This window comes from Pseudophryne corroboree, chromosome 12, assembly GCF_028390025.1.
Source record: "Pseudophryne corroboree isolate aPseCor3 chromosome 12, aPseCor3.hap2, whole genome shotgun sequence".
Lineage (NCBI taxonomy): Eukaryota > Metazoa > Chordata > Amphibia > Anura > Myobatrachidae > Pseudophryne > Pseudophryne corroboree.
This window is the reverse complement of record NC_086455.1, coordinates 21,198,470-21,211,125: the sequence shown is the minus strand read 5'-3', so window position 1 is coordinate 21,211,125 and position 12,656 is coordinate 21,198,470. Positions and strand designations below refer to the sequence as shown.

Here is a 12,656-nt window from a genome sequence, read left to right as displayed (position 1 = left end):
ACACGTTTGCTAAATTCTACAAATTTGATACCCTGGCTGAGGAGGACCTGGAGTTCTCTCATTCGGTGCTGCAGAGTCATCCGCACTCTCCCGCCCGTTTGGGAGCTTTGGTATAATCCCCATGGTCCTTACGGAGTCCCAGCATCCACTAGGACGTCAGAGAAAATAAGATTTTACTTACCGATAAATCTATTTCTCGTAGTCCGTAGTGGATGCTGGGCGCCCATCCCTAGTGCGGATTGTCTGCAATACTTGTATATAGTTATTGTTACAAAAATTCGGATTATTATTGTTGTGAGCCATCTTTTCAGAGGCTCCTTTGCGTTTATCATACTGTTAACTGGGTTCAGATCACAAGTTGTACGGTGTGATTGGTGTGGCTGGTATGAGTCTTACCCGGGATTCAATATCCTTCCTTATTATGTACGCTCGTCCGGGCACAGTATCCTAACTGAGGCTTGGAGGAGGGTCATAGGGGGAGGAGCCAGTGCACACCACCTGATCCTTAAGCTTTTATTTTGTGCCCTGTCTCCTGCGGAGCCGCTATATCCCCATGGTCCTTACGGAGTCCCAGCATCCACTACGGACTACGAGAAATAGATTTATCGGTAAGTAAAATCTTATTATCCCAGCATACCTTGACACGGTTTTCTGTCAGAGAATGCTAAAGCTGTGTCAGGGCATGCTGGGATGTGTAGTTTCACAACAGCTGGAGGGCCGCAGTTTGGACATGCCTACCCTAGGCTTTCTGAGAGGTGTATATATGCATCACACATACAGCAATGTAAGCCGTATGTATTATATGCATCACACATACAGCGTAGCCACTCACAGTGTACTACAGAGGCCAGGCTGCGACTTTACCCGCACAAGATATCGGAATAACACATACAAAGTCGCAGATGACGCATAATGGAACTTGGCGTGAGGAAATGCGGCGGCATCGGAGCCCTTTATTACACAGTCACACACAGACGCACAAATGGCACACATCAAATTGATCAGTATATACCAGCAAAGCAGTTTGGTCTCCCAAAGTGGTTTTATTTATGCCAATAAAATGCACATTGTGAGTGAGAAAAACACTCAGCACAGCCGGATTGCCCGGGACCTGAGGCGCAGAGAGGGGCTATTTGGCGCGAATGAAGCCACTGTATCCCCTGGTTTTAATCCGACACTTTAGTGTTAATGGAATTTAATAGTTTTTTTTTTTAATATAAAGACACCCCTTCCCCATGCACATTGGTTATGGTCCCTCCAACACACACACATGCTGATGGTAGCATATCCAACATGTAGTCTTTCTCATTGTGGACCAGGCAGACCTTAGGAACCGGGACACTCGTGGACTATGCCAACAGTGGACGTTCCAAAAGACGGCCTCCCTCAAATATTATGCGGTACTGGAAATGGTTTTAGAAAAATTTTAAAAAAAGTGTGAAACTCTTTAATGACAGCCATGCACATTGTGAATTAAGATGGTCAACTTAACCAAACTTACCAAAACAAATACCATGTGTAGTGGCAGAACCTATCACTTTACGCTAGTGTTTCCCAACCTCTGTCCTCAAACACACTAACCGCCCTGGATTTAGTGATATCCATGCTTGATGGTTAAATCTAAATCAATGAGGTACTAATTAAGTCAGCTGTGCTTAAATAAGGCTATCCTTAAAACCAAGACTGTTGACTGGCTTGAGGACTGAGGTTAGGAAACGCTGGTGTACAAGACCTATTTCTGATCCCACCAGATGGAACTGGATTGGGTATGGCAGGAAAACCAGGCAAAGTGAAGACCCAATTCCCACACGTGTGGAGTAATTGTTGAATCCCAGCAATCCAGAGGGGTCTCCAGAATGGTGTCTATATGTATACACGCCATGTGGACAAACGGCTCACTGACCCAGCTACTATAGAGTGTTGACTAACCGCATCTGTGGGCACCTCTGGCTGGTTAGGGTGTTCTGTGAGACAGGAGAGATGTACTCACCTTGAGGCCCTTGAAGAACTGCTTGGTGATGGCCACTGCATCCTTTGGACTGAAGAGGTCGCTGCTGCGGATCCTCTTCCCACCAAAGTCCACCACCGCAGACACCAGCTGCCAAGCAGAGAGAATGTCAGTGGTCATTGTGAGTCAGCAGCCTAGGGCTTACTCCGTAATAGGACGCTGTGGGGTCCAGCACCCAGTACTCACCCTGCGATACTTTTCAGACACTCCCCGAGTCCGCAGGTCGGCGAGGAGACTTTGCAGAGCGTTGCTGCTGTGCCTCTCGTAGCGCAGAGCGTACAGCATGACCAGACGCACGGTGTCCAATTCAGACAGGCGCTGGTTCTGCAGGAGACGCTTCACATTCTGCAGGAAAGAAACAACCAGAGAGCTGGAGAGGAGAACAGAGCAGACAGCAGACTGCCCAATCACTGCTGCTATAAAGACTCATTACACGTGATCACTAGTCTATACAGCACAGCAGGGATCATCATACGTGATCACTAGTCTATACAGCACAGCAGGGATTATCATACGTGATCACTAGTCTATACAGCACAGCAGGGATTATCACACGTGATCACTAGCCTATACAGCACAGCAGGGATTATCACACGTGATCACTAGCCTATACAGCACAGCAGGGATTATCACACGTGATCACTAGTCTATACAGCACAGCAGGGATCATTACACGTGATCACTAGTCTATACAGCACAGCAGGGATTATCATACGTGATCACTATCCTATACAGCACAGCAGGGATTATCACACGTGATCACTATCCTATACAGCACAGCAGGGATTATCACACGTGATCACTAGTCTATACAGCACAGCAGGGATTATCATACGTGATCACTAGTCTATACAGCACAGCAGGGATTATCACACGTGATCACTAGCCTATACAGCACAGCAGGGATTATCACACGTGATCACTAGTCTATACAGCACAGCAGGGATTATCACACGTGATCACTAGCCTATACAGCACAGCAGGGATTATCATACGTGATCACTAGTCTATACAGCACAGCAGGGATTATCACACGTGATCATTAGTCTATACAGCACAGCAGGGATTATCACACGTGATCACTAGTCTATACAGCACAGCAGGGATTATCACACGTGATCACTAGCCTATACAGCACAGCAGGGATTATCACACGTGATCACTAGTCTATACAGCACAGCAGGGATTATCACACATGATCACTAGTCTATACAGCACAGCAGGGATTATCATACGTGATCACTAGTCTATACAGCACAGCAGGGATTATCATACGTGATCACTAGCCTATACAGCACAGCAGGGATCATTACACGTGATCACTAGCCTATACAGCACAGCAGGGATTATCATACGTGATCACTAGTCTATACAGCACAGCAGGAATTATCACACGTGATCACCAGCCTATACAGCACAGCAGGGATTATCACACGTGATCACTAGTCTATACAGCACAGCAGGGATTATCATACGTGATCACTAGCCTATACAGCACAGCAGGGATCATTACACGTGATCACTATCCTATACAGCACAGCAGGGATTATCACACGTGATCACTAGTCTATACAGCACAGCAGGGATTATCACACGTGATCACTAGCCCATACAGCACAGCAGGGATTATCACACGTGATCACTATCCTATACAGCACAGCAGGGATTATCACACGTGATCACTAGCCCATACAGCACAGCAGGGATTATCACACGTGATCACTATCCTATACAGCACAGCAGGGATTATCACACGTGATCATTAGTCTATACAGCACAGCAGGGATTATCACACGTGATCACTATCCTATACAGCACAGCAGGGATTATCACACGTGATCACTATCCTATACAGCACAGCAGGGATTATCACACGTGATCACTAGTCTATACAGCACAGCAGGGATTATCACACGTGATCACTAGTCTATACAGCACAGCAGGGATTATCACACGTGATCACTAGTCTATACAGCACAGCAGGGATTATCACACATGATCAGTAGTCTATACAGCACAGCAGGGATTATCATACGTGATCACCAGTCTATACAGCACAGCAGGGATTATCACACGTGATCACTAGTCTATACAGCACAGCAGGGATTATCACACGTGATCACTAGTCTATACAGCACAGCAGGGATTATCACACATGATCACTAGTCTATACAGCACAGCAGGGATTATCACACGTGATCACTAGTCTATACAGCACAGCAGGGATCATCATACATGATCACTAGCCTATACAGCACAATAGTGATTATCATATGTGATCACTAGCCTAATAAACACAGCAGGGATTATCATACGTGATCAGTATCCTATACCGCACAATAGTGATTATCATAAATCATTACTACCCTATAAAGCAACAGAGTATAATCGCCATCTTATAAACACAAACCAAATTATCATACATAAAATGTATTTGCTCCCTATCCTATAAACATGAGTGGGATTATCATACATGGCACATTACCTAACCATCAGATGTCAGCACCGTGGTTAGCATTGCTACATCACAGGTCTGGGGTCATAGGTTCTATTTTGACCAGGCCCAATTGGCGTATCAATACAACCTACTGTACACACCCATGTTTAATTACTTACCTTTCCGGAGTCTGCGTCGGCACTGCAGCACAGATCACTGGGAAAATGGTGCGGCAGCCATGTTCCCGGAGACCTGCGTATGCTCAGTACTCTGGCACAGTGCCAGTCTACTGCATGACAAGGAGAGAGGCTGCATGGAGTCTGTCTCTCTTACCCGCCCCTGCCAGGTCCTATATGTGTGGTGGGCTCCACAGACCTAGCGGTTGGTTAATAGTAGACTGGCGGCGTTTGGGAGTCTGGAGCACACACAGGGTTAACCAGCATCATGCTGTTGGTATGTAACCTTCTCGGACTGGTCATGATGCAGAATGTAGATGAAATGGCTGCGCTGGAAAGGACGCGGAGGAGCGGTGACGTCTGTGCGCACACTGCACAGCCAGGCTATTGTCTGCTTCCTATTCATAGGCCAGGTCCACGGGTACAAAGACTGCCTCATTCAGCATCCCAGGCCTACACACAGGGCTGTGTCATCGGCCCCCGGACAGAGGGGGACAGCCTGGTGTGACCTTACCAGAGCCGGCCACTATGGCTCTTAAATCGGGGGCATTGTGCAGATAATTAGCCGACTCAAGAACTTGTACTGGGACCATAAATTAATAAATGATGGCCAAAAAAATGACGTAGAGAACAAAGGGCTGGGTGCCCTCCTATACGTCACTGGCATGCGGGTTTAAAGGGACACTACATGACTCATTACTTCTGCAAGTAGTGTGCTGCGTAGTGCTCACTGCTGGGGGGGGGGGGGGGGGCACTAAACAGAAAATACTTATATAGCAGAACGCACTTTATACAGTACCCTGTGCCAACGTACAGTGCAGAACAGCACAGTGGCTAGCATTGGGGTTCACGAGTGTAATTACCTCTCTGTGCAGAGTTTGTATGTTCTACCACAGTACTGCAGTGTGTGTATAAAATAACATAAAAACACACGTATGTACGTAATAAATATATATTATATACATACATACATATATATACACATACATACACACAGTGATTTAAAAGTCGCAGGACACCATTTTGTTTCAGACACTGCAGGAAATGGGAAAACGGACTTAGATCAAGATGGCCGATTTCAAGATGGCGCCCATGTTCGGTACATACCCTAAAAGATAGCCCACCTCACCCACACCTTACTGGAGTATTCAGTTTTCCCATTTCCTGTACAGTTTTTGAAACAAAAGGGTTTACTACAACTTCTGCGTCACCCTGTATTATATATACATGTATGGTTTGGGTATGGGTGACCGGCGGTTGGGATATCGCCGGTCACCATACTGACACTGGGATCCCGGTGCTTAGATTGCCGGCAAGGAGGGCGAGCACAATGAAGCCCCTTGCGGGCTCGTCCTTTGCTGCGCTCGCCACAGGTTCTATTCCCACTCTATGGGTAAAGTGGACACCTACGAGTGGGAATAGTCCCTGTCAGTCGGCATGCCGACTGTTGGACTTTCCACTGGATGGGATTCTGGCGTCGGTATAGTGACTGAACCGCATCCCATATTACATAACATACAGCGCACTGCAACATATTGGTCTCCTCACTGGCAGCGTGCATTGTGGGAAGGGCAGACTTCATGCTGCGTGTTACCTGCAGGGCGCTGGAGTGGTCGTTCTGGCAGGCCAGCTCCTGCTCCACCTCAGACACTTCCATAAGGTGGCGCTCGCTCACCAGCCGCGACAGCTCTCCCACCACCGTCACATGCTTGGACACCGTGCCAGACATCTTCTTGAACTGAGGATAGTTTTCTACGAAAGCCTGAAAAAGGAAGAGAAGCCAGAAGCCAATCACAACCAACAAAATAAGCGATGAGATAATTCCACCAGCTTGGCCATCTATGGATCCCTCTGCTGTGCCGCATACTTCTGCTACTTTTTTCTCAATTTTGTGCCTTGTTCACTGCTAGTGTACTAAGGCCCTCATTCCGAGTTGATCGCTCGCTAGCGACTTTTAGCAGCCGTGCAAACGCATAGTCGCCGCCCACTGGGGAGTGTATTTTCGCTTTGCAGGAGTGTGAACGCCTGTGCAAGCAGTGCGGCTGCAAACACATTTTGTGCAGAACATGACCAGCCCTGTAGTTACTTATCCTATGCGCTGATTGCTGCGACGAATGACACGGTAATGACGTCAGATACCCACCCAGCAAACGCCCTGCCAGGTCTGCGTTTTTCCAAACACACTCAGAAAACGGTCAGTTGACACCCAGAAACTCCCGCTTCCTGTCAAACTCCTTGCGTCCGCCAGTGCGACTGAAAGCGTCGCTAGTACCTGTGCAAAACCACGATGCTCGTTGTACTCTTACGCCAAGCATGCGCATTGCGCTGCATACACATGCGCAGATTTGCAGTTTTTTTAAATGATCGCTACTCAGCGAACAACGGCAGCTAGCGATAAACTCAGAATGAGGGCCTAAGGCCTTATTCAGTGATATTCGTTTGCGGGAGTCCGGGTGCAGCAATGTGGCGTGGAGGGGGGCGGGCGTGTTATGGCCTGCCGATGACATTGCCTGAGATAAGAAACATGGGGGTAGATGTATTAAACCTGGAGAAGTGATAAAGAAATGATAAAACAGTGGATGGTGAAAACGCACCAGCCAGTCAGCTCCTCTCATTTTTCAAATCCATAATGATTGATGGTGCGTTATCACCTTGCACTTATCACGTCTTTATCCCTTCTCCATGCTGAATACATTTGCCCCATGGAGGCGAGACCCCTGCCTACACAGCCATGCTGCATAGGCAGGGGTCAACCTCAATGCCTTGCGATCGCAACTGAATTGCAATCACATTGCTGGGCGGCACCCAGCCTGTGAGTAGTATGGTCGCAGATTTTGCTATAGCAGCAAAATCTGCGACCATCGCTGAATAACTCCCTAAGTGCTCAGGATAGGGTTGTGGCACGGCTAAGTAGCAAAGCCTGTGGTGCACCAATAGCCCTTATTTGGTGTGATTTGGGGATAGGTGTTATCCGCAAAGGCAGTTTAGGAGCAACATACACTTGTTTTCTGCTTTGCTCAGCACAGGTCCAAATCATCTCCATGAATAGTAGGGTAGTACAATACGTGGAGACAGAGCAACCGCAAGAGACATGTTTTACTGCATAACCACAGGAAAGAAATAGTTTAATAAAAAGTCCTCATACTGTAGGCAATGCCCGCCAGGTGCCAGCCTTCCAACCATTTCTCTGGCACCATCTTAGCACTCTCCTCTCTAATACATTGTTACAATCTCTAACGAATTTGCTACAAATAATGTCCGGGACAGATCTGCCATCTAGTGGCAGAAGTTTAAAATGCCCAGACAAGTACATAAACAGCATCTCTCATTGTAATATCACAAAGCCGGATTTGGAAATGTAAGGGGCTGAGTAGTAGTTTAGAGATTCCACTATTCTTTAGTAGAGGTCTACACCTGAAGCTTCATACCGCTTGGATTTTTACTACTATACCTACAATGTAATGAAAAATAGAAAAAAAAATAAGATTTTACTTACCGATAAATCTATTTCTCATAGTCCGTAGTGGATGCTGGGGACTCCGTCAGGACCATGGGGATTAGCGGCTCCGCAGGAGACAGGGCACAAAAAGTAAGCTTTTAGGATCACATGGTGTGTACTGGCTCCTCCCCCTATGACCCTCCTCCAAGCCTCAGTTAGGTACTGTGCCCGGACGAGCGTACACAATAAGGAAGGATCTTGAATCCCGGGTAAGACTCATACCAGCCACACCAATCACACCGTACAACTTGTGATCTGAACCCAGTTAACAGTATGATAACAAAGAAGTAGCCTCTGAAAAGATGGCCCACAACAATAATAACCCGATTTTTGTAACAATAATTATGTACAAGTAATGCAGACAATCCGCACTTGGGATGGGCGCCCAGCATCCACTACGGACTATGAGAAATAGATTTATCGGTAACTAAAATCTTATTTTCTCTAACGTCCTAGTGGATGCTGGGGACTCCGTCAGGACCATGGGGATTATACCAAAGCTCCCAAACGAGCGGGAGAGTGCGGATGACTCTGCAGCACCGAATGAGAGAACTCCAGGTCCTCCTCAGCCAGGGTATCAAATTTGTAGAATTTTACAAACGTGTTCCCGCCTGACCACGTAGCTGCTCGGCAAAGTTGTAAAGCCGAGACCCCTCGGGCAGCCGCCCAAGATGAGCCCACCTTCCTTGTGGAATGGGCATTTACAGATTTTGGCTGTGGCAGGCCTGCCACAGAATGTGCAAGTTGAATTGTACTACAAATCCAACGAGCAATAGTCTGCTTAGAAGCAGGAGCACCCAGCTTTTTGGGTGCATACAATATAAACAGCAAGTCAGACTTTCTGACTCCAGCCGTCCTGGAATTATATATATATATATATATTTTCAGGGCCCTGACAACGTCTAGCAACTTGGAGGCCTCCAAGTCCCTAGTAGCCGCAGGCACTACAATAGGTTGTTTCAGGTGAAACGCTGACACCACCTTAGGAAGAAACTGGGGACGAGTCCCAGTTCTGCCCCGTCCGAATGGAAAATCAAATATGGGCTTTTGTAAGACAAAGCCGCCAATTCTGACAATCGCCTGGCCGAGGCCAGGGCCAACAGCATGGTCACTTTCCATGTGAGATATTTCAAATCCACAGATTTGAGCGGTTCAAACCAATATGATTTGAGGAATCCCAACACTACTTTGAGATCCCACGGTGCCACTGGAGGCACAAAAGGGGCTGTATATGCAATACTCCCTTGACAAATGTCTGGACTTCAGGAACTGAAGCCAATTCTTTCTGGAAGAAAATCTACAGGGCCGAAACTTGAACCTTAATGGACCCCAATTTGAGGCTCATAGACACTCCTGTTTTCAGGAAGTGCAGAAATCGACCTAGTTGAAATTTCTTCGTGGGGCCTTCCTGGCCTCACCCACGCAACATATTTTCACCACATGTGGTGATAACGTTGTGCGGTCACCTCCTTCCTGGCTTTGACCAGGGTAGGTATGACCTCTTCCGGACTGCCTTTTCCCTTAGAATCCGGCGTTCAACCGCCATGCCGTCAAACGCAGCCGCGGTAAGTCTTGGAACAGACATGGTACTTGCTGAAGCAAGTCCCTTCTTAGCTCCTGAGGCCATTAGTCCTCTATGAGCATCTCTTGAAGTTCCGGGTACCAAGTCCCTCTTGGCCAATCCGGAGCCACGAGTATAGTTCTTACTCCTCTACGTCTTATAATTCTCAATACCTTGGTTATGAGAAGCAGAGGAGGGAACACATACACCGACTGTTACACCCACGGTGTTACCAGGACATCCACAGCTATCGCCTGAAGGTCTCGTGACCTGGCGCAATACCTGTCCCGTTTTTTGTTCGGGCGGGACGCCATCATGTCCACCTTTGGTCTTTCCCAACGGTTCACAATCAAGCGGAAAACTTCCCTATGAAGTTCCCACTCTCCCGGGTGGAGGTCGTGCCTGCTGAGGAAGTCTGCTTCCCAGTCGTCCACTCCCGGAATGAACACTGCTGACAGTGCTATCACATGATTTTCCGCCTAGCGAAAAATCCTTGCAGTTTTGCCACTGCCCTCCTGCTTCTTGTGCCGCCCTTTCTGTTTACGTGGGCGACTGCCGTGATGTTATTCCACTGGATCAATACCGGCTGACCTTGAAGCAGAGGTCTTGCTAAGTTTAGAGCATTATAAATTTGCTCTTAGCTCCAGTATATTTATGTGGAGAGAATTCTCCAGACTTGATCACACTCCCTGGAAATTTTTTCCCTGTGTGACTGCTCCCCAGCCTCTCAGGCTGGCCTCCGTGGTCACCAGCATCCAATCCTGAATGCCGAATCTACGGCCCTCTAGAAGATGAGCACTCTGTAATCACCACAGGAGAGACACCCTTGTCCTTGGATATAGGGTTATCCGCTGATGCATCTGAAGATGCGATCCGGACCATTTGTCCAGCAGATCCCACTGAAGAGTTCTTGCGTGAAATCTGCCGAATGGAATCGCTTTGTAATAAGCCACCATTTTTACCAGGACTCTTGTGCAATGATGCACTGACACTTTTCCTGGTTTTAGGAGGATCCCGATTAGCTCGGATAACTCCCTGGCTTTCTCCTCTGGGAGAAACACCTTTTTCTGGACTGTGTCCAGAATCATCCCTAGGACCAGCAGACGTGTCGTCGGAACAACTGCGGTTTTGGAATATTTAGAATCCACCCGTGTTGTCGTAGAACTACTTGAGATAGTGCTACTCCGACCTCCAACTGTTCTCTGGACCTTGTTCTTATCAGGAGGTCGTCCATTTTCTTTGAAGACGAATCCTCATTTCGGTCATTACCTTGGTAAGGACCCGGGGTGCCTTGGACAATCCAACGGCATCGTCTGAAACTGATAGTGACAGTTCTGTACCACGAACCTGAGATACCCTTGGTGAGAAAGGCAAATTTTGGGACATGGAGGTAAGCATCCCTGATGTCCCGGGACACCATATAGTCCCCTTCTTCCCGGTTCGCTATCACTGCTCTGAGTGACTCCATCTGGATTTGAACCTTTGTAAGTGTTCAAATATTTCAGATTTAGAATAGGTCTCACCTAGCCTTCTGGCTTCAGTACCACAATATAGTGTGGAATAATACCCCTTTCCCTGTTGTAGGAGGGGTAATTTTATTATCACCTGCTGGGAATACAGCTTGTGAATTGTTTTCAATACTGCCTCCCTGTCGGAGGGAGACATTGGTACAGCAGACTACAGGAACCTGCGAGGGGGAAACGTCTCGACATTCCAATCTGTACCCCTTGGATACTACTTGTAGGATCCAGGGGTCCTGTACGGTCCTAGCGTCATGCTGAGAACTTGGTAGAAGCGGTGGAGGGCTTCTGTTCCTGGGAATGGGCTGCCTGCTGCAGTCTTCTTCCCTTTCCTCTATCCCTGGGCAGATATGACTCTTATAGGGACGAAAGGACTGAGGCTGAAAAGACGGTGTCTTTTTCTGCAGAGATGTGACTTAGGGTAAAAACCGGTGGATTTTCCAGCAGTTGCCGTGGCCACCAGGTCCCATGGACCGACCCCAAATAACTCCTCCCCTTTATACGGCAATACATCTTTGTGCCGTTTGGAATCTGCATCACCTGACCACTGTCGTGTCCATAAACATCTTCTTGCAGATATGGACATCGCATTTACTCTTGATGCCAGAGTGCAAATATCCCTCTGCGCATCTCGCATATATAGAAATGCATCCTTTAAATGCTCTATAGTCAATAAAATACTGTCCCTGTCAAGGGTATCAATATTTTTAGTCAGGGAATCCGACCAAGCCACCTCAGCTCTGCACATCCAGGCTGAGGCGATCGCTGGTCGCAGTATAACACCAGCATGTGTGTGTATACTTTTTAGGATATTTTCCAGCCTCCTATCAGCTGGCTCCTTAAGTACGGCCCTATCTGTAGATGGTACCGCCACTTGTTCTGATAAGCATGTGAGCGCCTTATCCACCCTAAGGGGTGTTTCCCAACGCGCCCTAACTTCTGGCGGGAAAGGGTATACCGCCAATAATTTTCTATCGGGGGAAACCCACGCATCATCACACACTTCATTTAATTTATCTGATTCAGGAAAAACTACAGGTAGTTTTTTCACATCCCACATAATACCCTTTTTTGTGGTACTTGTAGTATCAGAAATATGTAACACCTCCTTCATTGCCCTTAACGTGTGGCCCTAAAGGAAAATACGTTTGTTTCTTCACCGTCGACACTGAAATCAGTGTCCGTGTCTGGGTCTGTGTCGACCGACTGAGGTAAATGGGCGTTTTACAGCCCCTGACGGTGTTTGAGACGCCTGGACAGGTACTAATTTGATCGCCGGCCATCTCATGTCGTCAACCGGCTTGCAGCATGTTGACATTATCACGTAATTCCATAAATAAGCCATCCATTCCGGTGTCGACTCCCTAGAGAGTGACATCACCATTACAGGCAATTTGCTCCGCCTCCTCACCAACATTTTCCTCATACATGTCGACACACACGTACCGACATACA

At 47.5% G+C, this 12,656-nt stretch overlaps 1 protein-coding gene across 1 annotated transcript in view; it reads right to left on the bottom strand.

The window, feature by feature from the left end:
- Positions 1–12,656, bottom strand: part of VPS45 (vacuolar protein sorting 45 homolog) — a 47,069-nt gene that overhangs the window by 17,455 nt on the left and 16,958 nt on the right. Inside the window, exons 10-12 of the mRNA XM_063947175.1 lie at positions 6,216–6,383; positions 2,195–2,353; positions 1,991–2,098 (exon numbers count right to left, since the gene is read on the bottom strand). Coding sequence (XP_063803245.1) covers positions 1,991–2,098; positions 2,195–2,353; positions 6,216–6,383 — 435 coding nt within the window. The remainder of the gene's footprint in view (positions 1–1,990; positions 2,099–2,194; positions 2,354–6,215; positions 6,384–12,656) is intronic.